Source organism: Mastigoproctus giganteus, chromosome 7, assembly GCF_048544385.1.
Source record: "Mastigoproctus giganteus isolate SK-2022 chromosome 7, ASM4854438v1, whole genome shotgun sequence".
Classification (NCBI taxonomy): domain Eukaryota; kingdom Metazoa; phylum Arthropoda; class Arachnida; order Uropygi; family Thelyphonidae; genus Mastigoproctus; species Mastigoproctus giganteus.
The window spans coordinates 56,833,959-56,857,342 of record NC_143581.1 but is presented as its reverse complement, the minus strand read 5'-3'; the positions used below and the strand labels follow the sequence as shown (position 1 = coordinate 56,857,342).

Genomic DNA, 23,384 nt, shown 5'->3' with positions numbered 1-23,384 from the left:
ATTTCTTCAACCTCTTCATCATCATGGCTCGATGTTGGTGCATAAATCATTATAATCTTTAGCTTGTACCTCTGAGAAATCTTGAATATTAGTCTTGACACCCTTGGTGATGTACTTTTGAATTCTAAAATGTTGTTTTTAAAATCTTTATGGACCAGAAACCCAACTCCACCTTCACTCCTTTCACTGTTTCCATTGGTGTACAGCAGATTTCCACTTGATAAACTTATAAGTGATTCATTTCTTCTTCTTGTTTCAGCCAAACCGATAATATTCCAATTCACATTTTCTAATTCCTTTTCCAGCTCTAATATCCTGTCTTCACTGATGAGTGATCGTACGTTATAACAGGCCAAGTTCAATTTCCGTGCATGGCAGCCTGGTCATACCCAGAGATTCTTAGCACCCTCTGCTTCCACTCTGATCCTCTCGCTGCCGTAAGAGGGAGAGTGAAAGCTGCTGGGGACTGAGGGCCATTTGTATTGTTGTGCTCTCACTGCTGGAGGGTTTGGTCTTTTCCTCTTCACGCTGACCAGGCGTCTTAAAGAGAACCACTCTACACGTTCGTTGCCACCTAAGTGACGTAACAGGGCTTACCATCGAGAAGGTGTGCACGAGTGGATTTTAGGGAGGCAGGCCAACCGGACTTCTCCTAAATCTTCTGTAATAGAGAGATATTGGATCCATCAGTGTTTTAGGCTGAGTGTCTGATAACACACAGGATACCTGTTCCCCTCTAAGCCCCTCCCCCTTTTTATAATTTTTATAATTTACCGCATTACTTTATAAGTTGCCTCTGTATTGTTATATAATTTTGCCTCACTAGCTTATATATTTTGCTCTATCTTATAGTTTGCTCTATCACATATTACTTCCATTACTGCTTTCACCTTTTTTGCTCTACGCTTTATCTTTTGTTTTACGCTCACATTTTAATTATATATTGTATCTGTAGGTTTTGCCATGGTGCCGGCGTTGGCATATGTATGTTACCTGGGTGTTTGATGCACATGGCGTCCACATATTGCACCGTATCTCACCCAAAACTGCTACCACTTCACCTAACTGACATTTTTTCTATCATATCTAGTACCTATCATTGGTCCTTGAGGTTGTCACAGACATTCTCTCAGATAGGCCAGACAAGCTGTTCTTGCTACCTGGGAGTCTAAAACGCTGATGGAACTGATATTCGGGTGATGCTCAAGTCAAAGTGGACCCAATTTCGGCGAAGTCCGGACGGTCTATGACAGCCAAATCCTCTGCTTGCACCTTCACGATGGTGGGACAGTTAGTAATCCTGGGTATAACCTTCATGCACGAGTACATGGTGGGTGACCACCCAGGTGTGAACCAACGTAAGCAGGGGTCGAGGTGTGGTGCCCACACCACATGGAGGAACGCCGCCCCTCTATGTTACCAGGCAGTACTAGGTGGTAGATGACTCTCATCAACAGGTGAAATACCACCACTTTGCTTATTGGAAGCTTGAAGTGGTGGAACCCATGTTTAGTCTCTTGAGCTAAGTTCCGGCCAACCCTTCCCTATCTCTTCCATCATGCAGTATGATTGATGATTTTTGAGGTTATGATCAATGTCGTGGCGAGATCCAATATTCCTTTCATTTCGAGGGTACAGCTCTAAAACGGTGTTCGCAGGCCGGCCGCTAGTTAGTACACCGGACTGAACCTATTGGTAACTCTCTAGGAAGCTTCTGGATCAGCTAGTGTATAATCTAGCTACCTCTACTCTGCCAGATAGTGACTGGAGGGAGTCCGAGTAGTGTGTATGCGGGGAGCATTGTAGAGGCCACGTTATGTCAAGGATCTGGGTATATTCTTACCATATCCAAAAATTTCATTACTTCACACATCATGTCCCATCCACTTTTTCTTACTATTGAATACACCATGAATTGTCAAAATAATAGAGCAAGCTTATTTGCGAAAAGATCTAAACCTGCCAAGCACTTCCTAATTCATTTCACAAATATACGTGGTCTCAATTCTAATCTCAACGATGTCCATTTCCACTTGCAGTCTTCCAAACCCCATGTACTTTTTCTGACTGAATCTCAGTTATCAGTTGATTCAACTACTGCTTACCTCAGATGTCCAAATTATTTGCTGTATGATTCCTTTCGCCTCAAAGGTGGTACTTGTGCATATGTCCGTTCTGATATTCCCTGTCAGAGACTTGGCAATTTGGAATCTCCTCTCTTTGATCTTCTCTGGCTTAAAATCTCTCTACCTCATTGTGCAAAATTCATCTGTTGTCTCTACCGTTCTCCCAACTCCACTAATCACTTGGAGCTCTTTGACTTCCTCTCTTCGCAATTTGACTTTCTCCAGTCCAACTTTCCTAACAGTGAGGTAATTTTCCTTGGTGATTTTAACGTTCACAACTCCAGCCGGCTTACGTTTTCTAGTCACACCGACCCAGCAGGTCGAGATGCTGACGCTTTTGCAATTACTAATGACCTAGCACAGATTGTTCATTTACCTAAAAGAATACCGGACAATTCTAATCATACAGCCAATACGCTTGATCTTCTTCTCACAAACAACCCTTCTAAGTACAAGGTTGAAGTGAGAGGTCCTTTAGGCACTTCAGATCACAACTTGGTGATTGTCTCTTCTCCAATGGAACCTTTATCTCATGGCTATTCCCAACCTCGTATTGTTTGGCATTACAAGAATGCAAAATGGGATGACCTGCGAGACTTCTTTTCTTCTTTTCCTTGGTCTGATTACTGTTTCAAAAGTTCTGATGTCAACGTTTGCTCAGATCGTGTCAGTGAAATTATTCTTGCAGGAATGGAATCCTTTATCCCACACTACACTTTAAAATCTCGTCCTTTATCTAAACCTTGGTTTTCCAATAAATGTGTTAAGGCTGTCCAAGAGAAGAACGTTGCATATCGTAATTGGCTTGTTTCTAATTCTTCAGTTTCATTTTCTGCCTACACCAAAGCTCGCAACAATTGTAAAGCAGTTATTAATCAGTCCAAACTAGAGTTTGAACAGGCTAAGAGTAGAAAACTTGCTTCTTGCCCTAATGGTAGCCGAGCATTCTGGTCTCTTGCCAAAGCTATTGGCCGCAACTTTTGCCCATCTCTGCTCCCACCTCTGTCCAAACCAGATGGTTCTGTTGTCACTTCAGTCAAGGATAAAGCTGACCTGCTAGCATCCCATTTTTCTTCGAGCTCATGTATTAATGATCTTGGTAAAACACCTCCCACCATTCCTAACATGCTTCATTCAATGCCTCCTGTGGTCTTCCGTCAAAAGGATATCAGAAGGATTTTGATGAATCTTGATGCTAAGAAAGCTCCAGGTCCTGATGGTATTTCTCCACTTGTTCTCAAAACCTGTGCTCCTGAACTTATTCCTATTCTTTGCCGCCTTTTTTCACTTTCTTATTCCAAAGGTGTTTTTCCTTCTGCTTGGAAATTTGCTCATATCCAGCCAGTTCCTAAAAGGGTGACAAATCCCTCCCATCCAATTATCGTCCCATTGCAATTACTTCTACTCTTTCTAAAGTAATGGAGAAATCAATTAACCGCCAACTCTTAAACTACCTAGAAACCTTCCGTCTGATCAACGATCGCCAGTATGGATTCCGTCAGTGTCGATCCACTGGTGATATTCTGGCTTATGTTACCCATTTATGGACCAATTCAATGGAAAGGTTCGGTGAAACACAAGTAGTTGCTCTTGACATCTCAGAGGCTTTCGATCGTGTCTGGCATAAAGGTCTTTTAAATAAGCTTCCATCTTATGGTTTGTCAACTGTTTTTAGTAATTAGTTATCCCGTTTTCTCTCTGATCGCTCACTGAGGGTGATGGTAGATGGCTCTCTGTCTTCTAACTTCTCCACTAATGCCAGTGTTCCCCAAGGTTCAGTTCTTTCTCCCACTCTTTTCCTCTTGTATATCAATGACCTTCTTCCATTGACTGGAAATCCTATCCATAGTTTTGCCAATGATAGCACATTGCATTCAACTTTTCATTTTGAGAAACCTTGTCCTGCTCAATCAGCTTCAACTTCTCGAAAATCTGCTACCAATTCCTTAAATGCCAATATTCAGGCAATTCTCCAGTAGGGAAAAAACCAACTTAGTTGATTTCAACCCTTCTAAAACTCAATCTTGTCTTATATCTCGCAAAAAGGATTCTTCTGCTCCTATGCTTATCTTTAGTGACACTCCGATTTCTAGGCAAAATTATATATCTCTTTTGGGGATTACCCTGACTTCTAATCTCTCTTGGCACAAGCACATTACAAATAGTGCTTCCTCTGCATCTAAAAAACTTGGTTTTCTCTTTCGCTCTCGGCGTTATTTTTCTCCCAAACAGCTGCTCACCCTGTATAAATCGCAAATCCGCCCTGCCATGGAATATTGTTCCCACATCTGGGGTGGTGCCCCCAAAACCTCTCTCAGGCTTCTTGATTCCATTCAGAAGAGGGCAGTTAGGTTAATTAATGATTCATCTCTAACAGAGTCTCTCCACTCGCTTTCTCATAGACGCACTGTTTCTGCTGCATGCCTCTTCTTCAGATACTTCCATGGGCACTGTTCTTCTGAATTGGCTTCTATAATTCCCGCTCTTTCTTTCAAAACAGTCCGAACACGTGCCGCCACCAGCCAACATCCATTTACTGTCCAACTTCAAACCCACAGAACCAACTTTTCATCTTCCTCATTTATTCATTCAACTGCCGTTTGCCGGAACAACCTTCCTTCATACGTATTTCCTGAAAATTACAATCTACAGAAGTTAAAGTCCAATATCAACAAATATCTTCTTTTGTCTTCTCAACCTCCAACCCAAGCACGGTACTAAGTACTATAGGTTATAACACCTCTCGTGTTTGGGGTTCTCATAAAAAAAAAAAAAAAAACCTATCAATACAGACCGATGTAATGCATAATCTTACTCTTAGATGGCATTAATCGGTACTGATTTCAATAAACGATCTATATAACAAAATTCATAAACAATACTTCACCTAATACTAATATATATATATATATATATACATAAAACCAAGTTGCAATAAACAAAACTGAATATACAAAAAAGCAGCATAGAAAGATTTCACAATTATTTATTACTTCTCATATTGTTTACTTTTGCACCTAATATTTTGCAATATGAAAATGCCACTTTTTTGCAAATTGTTTTGCTTTATGCAACTTGGTTCCGCATAGAAAAGATACTTTTAGACTACCTTATAGCCATGTTATGTCTCCTGTAGCCAGATGCTTCAACAACCCTAAACCTATGTAGCTTTGAAATTTCATCCTTTTGGCAACTCTCATATTGTAAAAAATAATTTAAAACTGGGTTGTCAGCTCTTACACTCTGGGTGTGTCACAACCTTCTAATGAGGGAACAACTATCTCCAAAACAATGCTGTTGGGGTGGTCGCACTCAACTGAGAATGAATAACAATGAACTTCTCTATTTTGGATGCATTGCATAATCAAAATAGAAGACAGGCAACTCATTGTGAAGTATTTCACAATAAAGAAGCAATGCATGACCAAAATGCAAGAGAAGAACCTCATTGTAAGGATTTCACAATAGGAGATGTATACTAGGAATATCAATTTTGAAAACTCAGTTTTGATTTATTACACTTGACAATATAGAAAAAACATGATTTTGCACTACCTTATACATATGTTTCATTCTCATAGCCTTAGGCTCTCAGCTCTAAATGTATATGGCCTTAAAGGGGCAAATAAGTCTGCATACCTCACCACGAGAAATTTCAACTTACAACTCACTAACTGAAACCACAAACCACAAATAGAACGACACAAGAACCATTAGTGGTGACTGACTACAGGTTCCTAAAGTAGACAATGAGATATTAAATTTTGGAAGTCGGGGATAATGGCAAGGGTTTTAAATTCAAAAAGGGATTACTGTGAACTATTAATCTTTTTAGGCTCAATCAATTTTAAACTTTGCTCAGTGAAATATAAGGGACAGTAATACAGTCGAACTATGAGGTACTATTAAGACACATCATGAAAATCGTGAGTGCATTCAATTAATGAGGTATCCACACAGAGAAAGATGAGAATGGATTAAAATGGATCTAATACGCTTGACAGAAAGGAAAACGCCATACAGGACATTTACAATTAACAGATTTCTCTGACTGATAAAATAATTGTAAATTGACCTGTAACAAGGCCACAATGGAGAGGGGGGGAATAGATAGGTGAAGACTAAGAATGAAAAATTAATAGCCACGGAAGTCAAGAATAGGGATAGAGTTTAATTTGTACAAAGATATGAAAAGGAAAACAAGTAAATCAGATATGAGCTCTGCTTAGTAGAAACAGCATAATCACAGATAATCCAGCAGATATTGACAGTAATCTGAATAGACTATACACAACATTACTGCCTATTTCTAAATAGTTTTATTAAAAGTTTTCATGTTTCAATACAATTTAAAATAATCTATACTTGCTAGGTTTATTTTCAATCTTTGTTAGTTCTATTATTTTTTCTTTTGTCAGATTACCAAACAAATTCCTGTTAATCCTTAATTGCAAATGACAGTTTTCTGGTTCACTGTTTATTTAAGCTCATTTTCCATTATGTATTGTGGCTACAATGTAAAAATTTTTCTTTTGTTTATTTCTTATGATTTTCCACAGAATTATATATATTTTATTTCAAACTTACTTTGGTTCAGAAAAGACAAATGGCTCAAAGTGGAATGCATCAGAAAGGAATGAGAACAGAGAAACTTTAACAACAAATATAAAATTACCATTAGAATCTTGTTAAATACAAAGTTCAAGAGCCCAAAAATTTCATGTTTTTTTAATAAAAAGGTCTGCCAAAAACTACCTTTTTTTGGTATATATACAGTAAACCCCTGATATTCGTGGGGGTTACGTTCCTGAGAAATTCCGCAAATACCAAAAACGTGAATACTCAGTTATGGCTCCCATAGTAATAAAGGGGTTCCGTTCCAAAGTATGAAATATATAAGAAAAACTAGTCTAAAATTTTGTCTATGTATGTATTCTATGTACCTTCATAATATGACTATATACATAGACAGTACATAGTGAAATGCAAGCATACGGCATCAAAATGAAAATAAGAAACAATTTAATATTAAATGTAATATTTATTAGAAATTTCAAACAAATCTTTCAAACCAGCGCCTTTGCTAGCTAAAAACTTATCCCACCAGTGCTATCACCAGTTTCGCTAAAGTGTTGATAAAGGAGTTTTGCCTTTTCACGAATGATGAGTGAACTTAACAGAATTTTATTTTGAGTTCGGTCTTCTATCCACAGATTTAAAGCCTTTTCCATTTTTTTTTAATTTAACATCACGAGTTACAGAGCAAATTTTTGAAACAATTAGCGCATTTTCATGGACACTACGGCGGATTTTTTCTTCCGATTTCTTGATAGATCGTACCGTTGACTCATTGATTTTATGTTTTGCCACTGAGGAGACTCTTTCACCATTAGAAATTTTATCTAATAACTCAATTTTATTCGCTAATGTCATCACCTTCTTTGATCTTTTCACATTTCCCTTGTTATTCGTAGCCATATTTTTGTATGGGTTAGAAAGAACTTGTCGACAATAAAGTCACTTTCTTCCGTTAACACACTCAAAAAAATCTGTTTTACACTGCAAAACTCATATCAATTTATAAATTGATAAATTTCTTCAATTTATAAGCATATAAATTAAAAGCAAATGACGAAACCTTCCATGACAAGCGTGTAACACATACTGAACAAGGATTAGCGAGAAACATCCATGCTCGCGATTTTGTCACCCCTCTCCCCCCACCCACTGAGTGCTGTTTTGACCGGGAAAGATAATTTTAGCCACACCCATGTTTTTTTTATGGCAGAAAATGTTCATGCCGCTTTAAAATTCATATTTTTTAGGTTTCATTTTATATTAAATCAGCGACCGCGAATACAGATACTGCGAATAGCGGGGGGGGGGGTTACTGTATATATATATCTATATATATATATATATACACAGGGTATCTCAAAAATATTGGTACAAACGTTTAGGGGAGGTAGGTAACATCTAAAGCAGTGATTCTCAAAGTGGGCGATATTGCCCCATGGGGGGCGCTTCAATTATCCATGGGGGCGTTAGGTATAAAAGGGAACAACAGGGGGGCGATTTTTAAAGACAGGGAAATTCCATTTACTATGTACTTGCTTGTGCAACCAATGGAGCACCATCATTGATTGGCCTTTACAAGGGTTTAATGGCTTATTTAAAAAATGCTGGGCCAGATATTATTACTGTTCATTGTGTCATTCACCGTCAGTATTTAGTTGCAAAAAAACTTGGTGAGCAACGGCACAATTCTCTGCAAACTTTTATTACTGCTATAAACAAAATTAAAGCACATTCTTTGAATGATCGTATATTTCGAACACTTTGTGATCAAAACAGTGAAGATTTTGAACAACTGCTACTTCACTCCGAGGTTCGGTGGCTGTCAAAAGGTAATCGTCTCAACAGATTTTATGAACTCTTTAATACTGTAGTCGAGTTTTTTGAAGATAAGAAAAACGACCTTAGTAATGACCTCAAGAAAATGAAAACCGATATTGCTTATCTTGCAGATTTATTTACCAGATCCAACTCAACGAACTTACATTTACAAGGACAAGATGTAACTCTTATTATAGCGAAAACTCAAATTTCAGCATTTATTTCAAAATTAAAGCTTTTATGCGCAACATAGGATGACGCGAATTGTGTCAATTTCCAAATCTGTTGGAAATAGAGAAAAAAGAAAAAATAGCTGATGAAACTCTACTAACATTTTGTAATCATCTAGAAATGTTGCACAGAGACATGCAGGAAAGGTTCGAAGACCTTCTTAATTTGAAAATTCCAGATTGGGTTATAAATCCTTTTTTAAATAATGACGATGGTGCGTTTTGTAGAAGAAGAATCGATTGAGTTACAAAATGAAGTTGAACTGAAGCCAAAATTTCAAAATTCATATCAAGAATTTTGGTTACAAAAGAAATCCCTGACCATTACCTGCATTGTGGGGAATTGTAAAAAAATTACTTATTTCTTTTCCAACATCATATCTAGTCGAAACCGGTTTCAGTGCTGTATCTCAACTGCTGACAAAACAAAGAAATTGTCTGGATGTTGTTAAACGTGGCGATTTACGACTTCTACTTACAGATATTAAATCTAATATTGATAAGCTAATAAATCTCCACCAAGCTCATCCATCGCATTAAATATTAAAATATAATTAACTATTTCCATTGATATTATGACTTATTTATGTAATTAACTTTCATTTTTATGACTTAATTTAAGTGACTATAACTGACTTTGTTTATGTAGTTGTAATTTTTTACGAAGGAATAAAGTGCAGTAAATAGTTTTCTTTATAATTCACACACATACATGCAAGGCTGCATTTACCTTTTTGGAGGCAAACAGACAAATATTCATTTCAGTTATTTAGCTTCATTTTATTTTGGTTGGCTAAAAAAAACCCTAACGAGGGGTTTGGAGGGGGGGGGGGGTGATCCAAAAAAATTTGAGAAGCACTGATCTAAAGGAATGTGAATCGCATAGGAACCCATAACCAGAAATGTCACCGTAAGTCAGTAGATGGCGCTGTTCATCAGTTCGCGGGAGGGAAAATTTCTGGTTTACTCATTTAAGCAGTAGTCGCCGCACGAAGAGCATGCATCAATATACGAATTGTGAGCTGGCAGACATGCACCTAGTGTATGGATTAGCAGAGGGCAAAGGACGAGCCGCTCAACGAATTTATGGAGAACACTTCCCAGACAGTCATAACCGGACCACCGTTTGCACACGTGCATCAAAAATATCGGTCATTTAGAGATAACAGGAGTAGTGTGGGCAGACCGCATTCAACGCGAACTCCCACCATGGAAGAAAGTGTGTTGGATGCTGTCCAGAATAATCCTACTACCAGCACACGTGCCGTTGCCTCTGCCTTAGGAGTGTCTCGTTGCAGTGTACAGCATGTCCGGCACGACGATTCCTTACACCTTTTCATCTCCAAAGGGTTCAGTTACTGCTCCCCCAAGATCATCCTGCATGTGTGGTTTTTGCGCAGTGGTTTCTCCAAGAAAGTGTTCAAGACTTGAATTTTCCAGCCTATGTTTTGCTCAAGGATGGGGCTTATTTCACTCGGGAAGGCTTATTCAATCAGCACAATGCTCATGTGTGGGCTCACGACAACCCACATGGTGTGAACCCACATGGTGTGCACCCCCATGCGGCACAACATCGCTTCGCAATAAATGTGTGGGCAAGTATGGTCGGTGACTGCTTAGTGGGCCCATACCTGTTACCATCCTGCATGAACTCTGCTAAATATCGGATCTTTCTTGAACGAGTTCTACCAGGGTTACTTGACGACGTTCCAGCAAATGTGAGATAGAACATTTGGTTTCAACATGACGGGGCGCCTACCCATTATGGAAGGTGTGTTCGTGACCATTTGAACAGGCGTTTTGGGCGTTGATGGATTGGCCATGGTGGACCCATTGCCTGGCCCCTACACTCACCTGATTTATCGAGCCTTGATTTCTTTCTGTGGGGGGGCCCTCAAATCTATCATGTATGAATCGCCTGTGGAGACAGAAATGGATCTCATGGCGAGACTCATCTGCGCTGCTGCTACTGTCAAAGAAACTTCAAGTGTGTTCGACAGTGTCCACCAATCCATGCTGCGTCAGTGTCATGCATGCATCACATCTCATGGTGAAACCTTCGAGCATCTGTTGTAATATCATGAAATGCATCCATCTCTTACTCCATTGTTAATATTATGTCAAATAAATGTTTGCCACTAATTACTGTCTTGTGTCACATTTCTGCTTCTTGTGCCTCTGCTACTACTTTCCCGTTATGGGTTCCTATGTGATTCACATTCCTTTAGAATGCGAATCGCATCTCCCCTAAACGTTTGTACCAATATTTTTGAGACACACTGTATATCTAACAATAAAAAAAAAATATTAAGGAAAATAAATAAAAGAAGAAAAATAAACAAAATAAATTAATAGAAGTGGAAACTAAATACAGTTGTGTCCCTGTATCCGCTGATTCCGTTACCACGGGGAAAAAAATGAAAAAAACTTAATTCGCACTACTATATTTTTTACGATGTTGATTTTAAATCAAATGGCTTCCATTTATTTTTTACAGTGTCGCGTATGGTTTGGTCGCCAACATTATAATGGTTCTTTAGAAATTTAATGGATGCGCCATTTTCAAACTTTTGAATAATTTCCAAATTTTTGTTTAATTTGAAAGCACAACTCTTGTATTTGCTCATCATTTTTTTCAATTTCAAAAAAAAAAAAAAAAAAAAAACCAACATCCCCGACATAAATGATGAAACAAAATTTGTTCTTTTGCAGTGCAATGGAACAACAATCGACACGACACACTAAAACAAACTAAACATTTTTTCTTTTCTTTTTTGTTTTGAGCGGTAGGTGTGAAGATAGCAGGGGTTGCAAGTAACACACTAATCTTCCAATGACGACTTATAACGCTGGTTCTTGTCGCTTATTTTTAACTTGCAAAATAAATGTTTATTCCTATTCTAATTATTACTTGAATTTTATGATTTCTGGTTATTTTTTTTAAATTTGGAGTCTTGAAGTGTGTCCCAATTAATCCAATCCCGATAAATCGAGAGTCTGCTGTACTTTATTATTACAGTATTTAATGTTGGTAATGTCTTACTGTGTGTTTAATTTATCAACTAAACTTTATTATATGTATGTATGTACAAGAAAATCATGATATATATGGGATCAGCAGGTGTTCGCTTATATCCATGGTTTCAGCCATCCACAGGAAGTCTTGGAACGTATCCCCTGCAGTTACAGGTGTCTTACTGTATAGTTATCTCCTTATCAATTAATCACTAAGATTATAAGTTCAGAACGCTTACACAATTTTACATTCTCTGAACTCAGCTGTTCAGTTTAATTACAACTATAAAATAGTTTACTCTTTTCTCATACACTCTTATTACTTATTGCTAGCCTTTTATATAAGGAATCTGGAAAGTGTGAAAACCTATTTATTTTTCAACATAGCCCCCCCCCCCATAAGTCAACACATTTTCTGGCACAATTCACTAGCTTTTGTAACCCGCTCAAATAAAATTCACAAGACTTTGACTCAAACCAGTTATTGACTGCATCCATCACAGCATTATCACTATTGAATTTTTGTCCTTTCAAGTCATTTTGTGATTTTGAAAATAGAAAATAGGCTGATGGAGCCAAATTGGGCAGGGGGTGGGTGCTGCTGCAATAGCATGAACCCACAATCATGCAATGTTGCTTGAGTCACAAGCAACATTGCATGATTGCGTGCAGTGGTGCATTGTCTTGATGCAAGATGACTCCTCTGGCCAATTTTTCATGCCTCTTCAGCTTCAACTCCTTGTGGAAACATCTAAGTAGGTTAAAATAATGTTTGATATTGATAGTGGCACCTTGTTCCAGGAAATCAACCATGATGACTCCTTCTGCATCCCAGAAGACAGATGCCATGACTTTCCCAGCCTACTGTTCACAAAACGTTTTGGTAGGGGAAGAAGAGGGATGCTCTCACTGTTTCAATTGTTCTTTAGTTTCAGGGTCAGAGGTGCAGCCATGCTTTGTCCGTAGTGACATACTGCAAACCCGAGCTTCATTAGCCTCAAAATGCTGCACAATCTCATGACAACAACTAAAGTTTCCAAATTCTGATCGTCATTCAGTGCTTTAGGGGCTCACATTGAAGAAACTTGCATTCCTAAAACATTCACCACACTATCGCAGGCTTGCTCATGGAAGATGTTGAATGTTGCATGATCAGGTCATGAATGGCATCCACATGCATATGCACATGATACCAGGAATCCTATTGCAGGGTGCATCTTCAACAATGTCCTGTCTATGCTTAAATTCTGCAAACTAGTTTTTGACTGTGGCACATAAAGGATAAGATACCCCTAACATTTGCTGCATGTCTTCACGAACTTCTTTTGGTGACATTCTCGTTAAATGAAGACACTGAATGACTGCACAGTGTTTGATTTTCTTGAAGGTCACCATCTTCAATCACCTTCCACACTTCAATGCCCTGTGTAAAGGAAAGCTATGATTATAAACCTGAAATTTCCTGTGAATACCCAAAAAGAGTCGGAGCACAGATTGGCAATAGTCTTTCATGAAAAACAACTTTACAATTTATATTGTGCTAAAAACTTTTTCACCACCTCCCCCATATATATCTTTCACAAGCAACACAATGTAGTAGATGACTATACACACGAAGCATGTAGGGACTGTTTAAAGCTAACAATACTGCATTAAAAACTACATTTAACCTATTAATTTCTTTCTTTCATACAAACTGTATGGAAAAAAGAAATAACTGCCAAATTTCTATTTGCCCAATTTTAATGAAATCTGGGATGGCTCAACACATCTTTCCGAAACTAAAAAAGCTAAATATAAAATTTCTCAAAAATCTGTCCACTCACTGGAAGTCAAGTTTACATGTGGATGGACAGACATGGCAAACACAATAACTGTTGTGGTGGTTTCATGACATAAGGGTAACCATGGCCAAAATGTGTCATTCACATATTATTTAAGAGGTGAAGTATGTAAGAGTTAATTTTATGAATTTATATTTGAGTCCAATAATACATTTTCTTAAGATAAGTAAAGCTCATTCATAGTGGCTTTATCTTCAAGTATTCAAGGCAATGTACTTTCGTGATGGATTCACGATGTGGAAAATTTACTAGGAAGTGCCATACCATAAGTTGGATTTTACAGTCTGGACATATTAGTGGCTCACCTCCTACTAATAAATATCTATGGGTAACAAAAACTATGTCCAATCCTCAACCTTGCTAAAACTACCTCTTCTCATTGATTGGGTTGGGGGCTGGAAACCCAAATATGCAACTCAGGTTTCATGCTGCGCAGTTTATTACATGCTCGGTACCTCCACGAATGAATTTGCCCATACCTGTCTATTACTCTTTCTAAAGGATGATCTGAAGTGTATAAAAGGAAGAAACTAGAAATTCTCTATTTGTTCTTCAGCTTGGTCAGCCTTTTCACTGCCACTGACACCTATGCAACTGGGGATTCAGCATATCAATTACATCTCGACTTAGATCATGCGAATCTTTGATTTTGTTTCTCACATAATTTACTAGTGGATGTAGAAGAGGGTTCTTGCTACCAGGAGACTTTATAGCAAAAAAAGTCAGTAATATTAAGGAATGAAAAAGTTTGTCTTTCACTGACATCTAGAACCGATTTGATTGCAACAATTAAGCAGTCAGTATACTATAGATCAGGGGACGGCAAACGTTTTTTGGAAAGGGCCAGATGGTAAAATTTTTAGGCTCGGCGGGCCAGGTAGCAAGCTCGAAGATATTTACATGGGTAATTTATTCATAGAGCAACAAAAAAAAAAAAAAAAAAAAACAGGTTCAAAATCTTTTTATCAGGAAGTGATATGTTACATAATATTTATACACATTTATACAAAAAAATGAATAAAATATTTCCATTTATTAATAAACATATTATAGAACTGGTTAAATTTTGTACTAATGGGATGAATGTAATTGTTTTTTTTTTCTGAGATAATATTTCATCATACTGGAGTTCGAAGTAAGTACTTCCTATCATTAAAGTTGTTTGCAAATGGTCATCCGTTAATAATGATCTGTATTGCGATTTTACATATTTCATTTTCAAAAATGTCTTTTCACATTGGTAAGTACTCCCAAATACAGATATAAATCCCTGTGCACATGATTTTAATTGACCGTATTTATCTTCCAAAAGATATTTATAGAATTGGGTTAGATCCATTTCTTTAAACCTAACCTTTAGCATATCATCATTTTGCAGATCAATCACTTCCAATTGAAGGACTGATGGAAGCCCCTCAATTGTACAGCCAAATGTATTTTGAAATATGGAAATGTCTTTTGAACTTGCATCAAGATCCAAAAAACGCTGTTGTAACTGTAGTTTAAGTTCAGAAAATATATCTGCCGCGAATTTTTTTGGGAATGGGGATTTCGGTAATATTTGAAATTTTTTACAGCACGGAAAATGGTCAAACTTGGTTAATGTGATTTGTGTTTCAAACAATGCAAATTTTTGACGATATGACTTTACGATAGAATACGCTTCACATATGAGCACTGTTTTCCCCTGTAATTTTAAGTTAAATTCATTAAGATATCCCACGATGTCTGAAGCAAATGCTAATTTCCATAGCCATTCATTGTTAGATAATAGTGGTTGTGGACAGTTTTTCTCTTAGAAAAATTTCTATTGCTTCTCTGAGTTCAAAAAATCTCAATAAAACTTTTCCATTGCTGAGCCATTGAACTGCTGTATGGTAGGGCAAATTAGGATATTCAGCTTCAATCTCTAATAAAAAATCATGAAACTGACGATGGTTAAGTCCAAGAGAGTGAATAAAGTTAACCGCTGACACAACTGGTTCAATAATACATGACAGATTGAGGTGTTTCCCACAAAGAGCCTGCTGGTGAATAATACAATGAATTACCAGAGGTTTTGAACATTTAGCTTCTTCACAAGCCTTAAAAATTTGTCCAACTAATCCTTTCCCCGTTCCACCATCAGTTGTGACACATTTTAACTGATTCCATTGCAAATTGTACTGTGTTAGCGTTTTTTCAACCTCTTTGAAGATATCTTCGCCTGTAGTTGTTCCATGCAGAATATTCATAGAAGCTAATCCTTCAGTAACCTCAAACTCAGTAGTGACTCCTCGAATAAACAGCAACAATTGGGCAGTATCAGTAATGTCTGTAGACTCATCAAGGGCCAACGAAAACCACTTGAAATTTTTTGCCTTGTCTTCTAATTGACTCTTGATGTGGCTCCCGATGTCCTCAACTCTTTTAACAGTTGTTCTCACCAAAGACTGACAGATCGAAACAAATCCATTTCTCTGGACACATTTCTTCGGCTGCCACAAGCAAACATAATTTAATTAATTCACCATCGGTAAATGGTTTCCCTTTCTTGGCTAATAAATGAGCTATTCGTAAGCTTACTTTAGTTACTGCTTCATTATCATTTTTTGTTTTAACGAATAAATTGTGTTGTGATGATGCATTATGTTTTAAACTTTCCAATTTTAGTTTCCATTGATTTTCTGTGAGTTTTGAATATTGTGCCGCGTGCTTATTTTGGTAATGACGACGTATATTGTACTCTTCACAGCTATTGTGTCATTACAGTAATACCCCGACTTACGCTACACCGACTTACGCGAACTCGGAGTTACGCGGTTCTTGATTTTTTTCGTTTGGCAACGCTGCCGCCCACTATCTTCAAGGTCGTTTTTCATATGTTATCGATATCCGGTGCGATGGCGGAGATTGAGAGCGAAAGATGAACAAAATTCAACTTTGTTGCTTTTATGTTTTTTATATCAGTGAAGGGGAAACACATTTCACCATAATAACGTAAAAACCAACACAATTCCAGCTATCGGTATAATCGCAAATGCAATTAGATCGAGTTTACTAACCAGTTTATAACAGATTTCACTAGCAGAAACGCAACTGGATTTTTATTGTTTTATGGTAGTAACCCCTAGAAATGTGAGGTGTTAATAGTGTATCTCTGCCTTTAGGGTGTTGTTTATTCAGTTGCTAGATGCACGCAGCTTTGTTTATGCGTATCAAGCGTGCCTCCTCGTTTTGTAATTGTGCTTTATTCCCTAAAAATGAGTAAAATACTTAATTAAAAGGTGTGAAAAGGAAGCGTCCTGGTGAAGACACTGCAGATTCAGAGAGAAAAAGAAAAGCAATTATCGATAAACAGAGGCGGACTGGTCAAAAATTCTTACCCGGGAAAATTTATAGTGGCCTCATACTATGGTTTATGGCCAAAATCACACTGGCCCACCGGGGTTTCCCCGGTAAGGCTTATGGCCAGTCCACCTCTGTCAATAGAGAAAAAATATGAAATTGTGAAACGCTTTGAGCGAAATGAAAGACCATGTGATATTGCACGTGCTACAGGCCTAAATGAAGCAACGGCGAAAAGCACATGACAATTGCAAACTTGACAGGTTGAAAATTGAAAAGGGCTCAATTGTAAAGGGCTTAAAAATTTTAGAAAACAGACTCCAACGAAGAACGCGTTATAGCTACAAAGCAAGGAATAAAAAAAATTATTAGCTTGCTACGAAGAAATTCTGCGTGAAAAAAAGAACGCGCTGTGTCGTCAGACGAATTTGCTAGATTTTATGAAGCCATCGACATCGAAATAACTTTTTGACGTAAGTCATTTGTTTTTTTTAATACATATTTTGTATTAATATGTATAAAGAACTGCAATTTTATTAATATTTTTCTTCTAAACTAGTGTTTTTGTTAGTCCTTGGTCCCAATTAAGCAAAATTTATATGTATTTATATGCAAAGTTGTACCCCGACTTACGCGAATTCGACTTACGCGATTTTCGTCGGACCCACCTATCGCGTAACTTCGGGGTATTACTGTACATAATAAACATGATACTTTGTCATTTATTTCTATGACAAAATAATTCACACTCCATTCAGCTTTAAAAGCACGACATTCAAAGTCCACTTTTCTCTTCATATTTGGTCTTGAGGGTGACATAGAAAAAGTGGGTAATAAATAAAAGGGGGGGAAAAAGATCGCAGAGCGCCGTGACAGACAATACCATGTGCGCTGCTAAAACAAAACTGAGAAATGCTGGCAACACTTGTTCTACAGTAGACGACACAAAGCGAATATGCAACACCAGTAGCGCCACGTGCGGTCATTATTCTCAACTCGACTATCGTCTATTGCAGCGCTTAAGTTGATTTATTTTTAATTTTTTTCATGTAAAAAACAATATTAACCCACGGGCCGGATTTGGCCCGTTGGCCGTAGTTTGCCGACCCCTGCTATAGATAACCAGAATAGTTATTGCAACTTGAAAGTTTAGAAATATTGCTGCCACATCTACTAAATGCTCAGTCTTAGATCCATTTGCATATACTTGGTATCTAGAGGAAGTTGGTTAACTCCTTTAAAAACACCTTGGCTGGAAACCACCAACCACAAGTGAGTGCAGTCTTGTACTGCTGTCTCCATTTCAGAATAACAGAACAGTGATTCTTTGTTTGCTTAATTTTCCGCCATTACAAGAATCTTTTGGAACAGCAAGTGTTTTGTTTGGAAGAAAATTACAGAATTTGCCTGTCTTGTTACGATTATCCTTTGGTTCATATTTTTCAAGAATAAACCATACAGAAAACAAGTAGACTATGTAGACCCCCCACCCCCCACCACTAAGTTATTTCTGTCCTTAAATATTTGGAGTCAGCTACTGCTGCATTTGAAGTTGCTAATTCCAAGTTACTGAACTAGATAATCAGTTCAATTCCTTTTCTTGCAAAAATTGTATCTGATACTGGAAAATTAGATGCATACATTTGTTCGTGCTAATCAGAAAGTTTTGCTTCGGGTTCATGTTTTGCACTACAAATTCTTTTCTTGTTTTTTAGTGCTGCTCCAGTGTCATGTGCTTCAATTTTTTTTTGGTTTATCCAATACGGTAGACAAAGTAGGTAAAGGGATTTGTATTCTTTTGCATTGTCTGTTTCACTTTTCCATCCTATCAACCTCTTGTATAATTTTCAGTTTAACTTCAGGCTTAATTCTCTCTGTTTATGCTTTGTTGCCATAACTACTAGATGATACTGAAAGGCACACAAAATATATTAAAACAAAAGACTTTTTTAACATAGGTATGACAATTGGAAATCACCTGCAGGTTATTTTTACATAAAAGTAAATTAACAAGCCTGTTCTGTCTTTTGGAAATGCAAAACTAGGTTGTCACACACACACGCTGGTGAGGACATTGATAGGACAACTGTGCTGAGCTTTGTATTAACCACACAAAATGACACTTATCATGAGGTAAAAATGGACTTTGTAATACATATTAAACAAATTTTGTAATAGATAAATATGTTTACATAGAAAGCATATCCTATTGTAGGGAAATGATGTGTGCTTTGTACAAATGAGAATTTTACTGAATAAGCAGAATGAAGATACTATAACAACTGTTTCTGAGTAACTATTATTACAACGAATAAGTTTATGTTTAACCAAAAATCCAATGCTCTCAATATACCATATTTGGCCAACATGCCTAAATCAGGGTTCTTATATTTTTTCCGTTGATAGTACCCTAAAATTATATGCTATGATTTGTGGTACCCTTTTAAACAGGATGATCCTGTTTTTAAACAGGATAAGCCTCCGTAACCAAGTTATCAGGCTACGGTCAGGCTCCCACTCTTTGAATAGACCAGGGTTCAAACCCCTGACTGCTAAATATGGTTGATCTGCTAACCTTCACTGGATCAGCGTGGCAGATTATGGTCCATTTCTTTCAGCATGAATTGTTGAGGAGGCTTCCATTCTGCAGTGGGTTGATAATGGCTGCATTTTTTTTTTTTTTTTTTTTTTTTAAACAGGACCATACTTGGGCAGGATGACCAAGGTTCCAAAAAGTAGTTTATGACTAGACATTTATGAATTTAAATTTGGTACAGTACAACTGAGCCTTTCAATGAATTTCTTTTTCAGTATAATCAAACCAGTTAACCAAACAATCAATTATCAAAACTGAAGAGCCATGCAGGTGAAATCCATGAAGTTTATCTCTCACTTGATGCAACTTTCTCAAAATGGAAATTCAATTACACAGTTCTTTCTACTGATTCTTAAAGTAAATTTATGTATTTATTGAATACATCAAAAAATATTCAGAAAGTTTGTGGCACCATAATGAAACATGACACCCAGTTTGCAAGCTACTGTTTTAGCTCAATAATGAAGAATATTAACTTGAAATATATTTCTTCTCCTTATTTTAAACTTGCCAGGAATGGTGTAGGGTTATGTGACTCTCCCCCCAAAAAGCGATGGATACCTAATTCAGGAAAAGAATTTAATACTTGGACTGTGCTCTTAAATATTAAAAGTTGATTTTATTTTTGTGCAATATTAATATTTTATTAAAATAAAATTTACATTTAAATGTCTTTGTATAAGCTGTAAATCATCGAACTTATTTTCAAAGTGACATAACTTGTATTTTCCTTGTTTTTTTGTAGCCACATTTGGCTACTACAAAAATTCTTTTCAATTTTTTCTTCAACATTGACTTCTTTGTAACACAAGGATCGTACTAAATGAGCACTAATGAGCACATTTATTTTAAAACACAAATAAAGGATGTTGACAATAAATAGCTCATACATTTGTCATTTTTCAAAAATTGTCAGATAATTCACATAATGCTGCCAGTACTACAGGGGCTTCAGAAATTCTTCTTTGGTAAAGTTAAGTTCCTAAGTGCTGAATCTACTACCCACTATTATTTTGTACACTTCATTATCTTTATATTTTGTATACTTCATTATCTTTATATTTTGTATACTTCATTATCATTATCACAACATATGGAAGGACACTCAAATATTTCTGCTTTTGTCAAATGAGCAGCATTCATTTAAGCACTGATTTTTTTCTCAATTATTTTTATTTTATTTATTTATTTTTCGGTCATTCATCAAAAAGTGTATACTTCTGTTTCTTGTGATGCTGAGTTGGTCTTACATTTTGAAGATACAGATGTGGTACCTATTACACTATTCTGAATGTGATGTCTACTTTGATCATACAGTGCCAGTTCATTTGGTCTTTTATCATGTATTCAGTATAAGTGTGTGCTCATAGGCTAACTAGTCATGCTAAGTTGGCTGATAAATCTTGGATAACTCATGAAGAAAATTTCTACACCTTTTATCTGAAATCAAATAACTGCAGCTCTGACTGAAGAGGCTTTTAAGAATTCCTCCAAGTCTGATGGGATTCAAACCAAGGACTCTCTAAATAAGAGATGTGGCAAACCTTTCCCATTTCATCTGGTACTGTTTACTGAGGATACCATTGAAGAACAAAACAATAGTTAAGTATCTATAAAGATAATGAAGCAGTCAACTGAGCATTTAGTTATTTGTAAAGTGGAGAAATGGACCTCTACCTGAACAATTCAACCATACATACTATGTGAAGTTTCCAGAACAATTATATTTTCATCCCATCTCCAAAGATATGTTACTGTATTTCAAGGACTCTTGACTTCTGCTTTTTCAGAAAAGCAATTTGTGCATAAAGTTTAGAAATTAGCTTTAGAAAATACATTAAATCTAGTTTATTACAAAGTATTTCATTCACTTTTTTAAAATACAAAACATCTTAGAATAAGTTTCACTGAAATGACAAATAAATTATTTGCACATGCACATACATATATCATGAGCACTCATAGCTGAAATTAACAAATACAGTCAAAGCTCTTTATAGTGACCCTCTTTTTAACATCCTATGTGATCCCGGCCAATTTCTCACTAATCTAATGCTATTTTACGAATAATCGATATAATGCCCTTCTGATATAATGACTGTTTCCTCATTCCCCTGGGGGGGTCATTATATAGAGCTTCAAATGTATATTGCAAGATACAATCTCGCCTTGATAAAGCACATTATTTTAAAATAGCTAAATGATGGCTAACAGCATAAGAGGAATATACTTACACTTCTCCATCAATTGGTACTCCACCCCAAATAACATGCCGCTTGCTACTTTCAATTAAGGTTGATTTGGTCTTTCCTGCACCTTTCTTTACCTTTAATTTTTGATACTCTTCAGGAAGAGGAAGTACAGCAGGCAAATCTGTCATACAATCAAATGTTTCACCTTTGACTACAAGAAGGTTGTGATCTAGAAGCTGTTGATGAACTGCAGCTTGTAAGGTACTGGGGGGGGGGAGACCCAGAAGTATTAATTTAAAATAGTAAACACTAAATTGAAAAATTTAGTCACCACATTAAAGCCATTTAAACGTATGCAGGATGAAAAATAGTGAAATAAATTATGAATATACAGACATACCTGAGCAACACAGATGTTAAGATAAATTTATATATTTTTCAATAAAAGTTATACCTAAAATCTATATATAGTAAAAACTGGAATAAATAGCACCTCACGGGATCAGCAAAAATTCAGTGCTTAAAATAGGCTGGTGCTTAATAGAGGGTGCATGCCAAGTTTATCTAACTTTAACCCATTTATTTTATTAAATTAAGAGAACAAACAGTCTTGGGACAAAATAAAATAACTTAACTTATATTATTTTATTACTTAAAATTTATTATTTATATTAATACTTACAACAATTTATTTATATTAATACTTACAATTTATTTATTATTTCTATTAATACTTACAACAATGTATTTATTATTTATATTTATGTTATTATAGTAGACTGTCGAAATAATGGAACATTCGAGCTAAAGGCACATTTCAGATCGAATGTTTACATTCAGCGCAGACATCTTGCAGTGGCGAAAAAATAAAATGGCAAGTCACGTGTTTACTGTATTTGTTTATGTTTGTCATTTTGAAAGTGAATTCTGTACTGATATCACAGATTATACTGCTATTTTACATTTATTTTCAGTTAAAAACCCCTCACCATGACTCCTAATTTTAACAAACCTCACACAGAGAAGAAAAGAACAGCAACATTAAAGTTTAGTGACTACCCCTTGTACAAGGCTCAAGGGGCAGAATTTCTCTCAGCCTAGACTGTGCTTATTAACAGGAAAGACTGCTGGGCATCATTACAGAACAAGTAAATACATGGGCTGTGTTAGGGTAGCTAAGAATAGAAACAGGTGCATGTATACTTGTGTGTACATCAATGCTAGGAATTTGGTAAATAAATTTGATGAATTTGAGGTTTTGTTCAAAACATCAAAGGCAGATATTGTTGGGAATCAGAGACGTAGTGTCACAGAGATATAAGGAATGCAGAACTGAAATTTGGGAAGTACGATGTGTACAAGAAGGATAGATGGGATAGAAAGGGAGGAGGGGTTATGCTATTAGTTAAGAAACAAAGTACAGCCAGTCGACATGGCTGGACAGTGCAGTGTCGAGTCAGTTTGGTGTGACATAAGCACTGGGAAAGCAAAATTGAGAGTAAAAGTGTGTCATAGGCCTAATGATGCTCATGAGTAAAATAAACAACTGTACAGAGAAATAGAGTGGGCCAGTAAATCAGAGTGTCTTACAATGGGGGATTTTAATTTCCCAGATATTGACTAGAATTTATGGGTTGGTCATTCACACGAGCAAGACT

General features: G+C 36.5%; 1 protein-coding gene across 1 annotated transcript in view; it reads right to left on the bottom strand.

Annotated features, from left to right (window-relative positions):
• Positions 1–21,914, bottom strand: part of LOC150082918 (uncharacterized) — a 186,485-nt gene extending 164,571 nt beyond the window's left edge. The window contains exon 1 of the mRNA XM_090378320.1: positions 21,769–21,914. Within this exon, the coding sequence (XP_090234446.1) occupies positions 21,769–21,914 (146 nt within the window). The remainder of the gene's footprint in view (positions 1–21,768) is intronic.
• Positions 21,915–23,384: the final 1,470 nt, after the last annotated feature.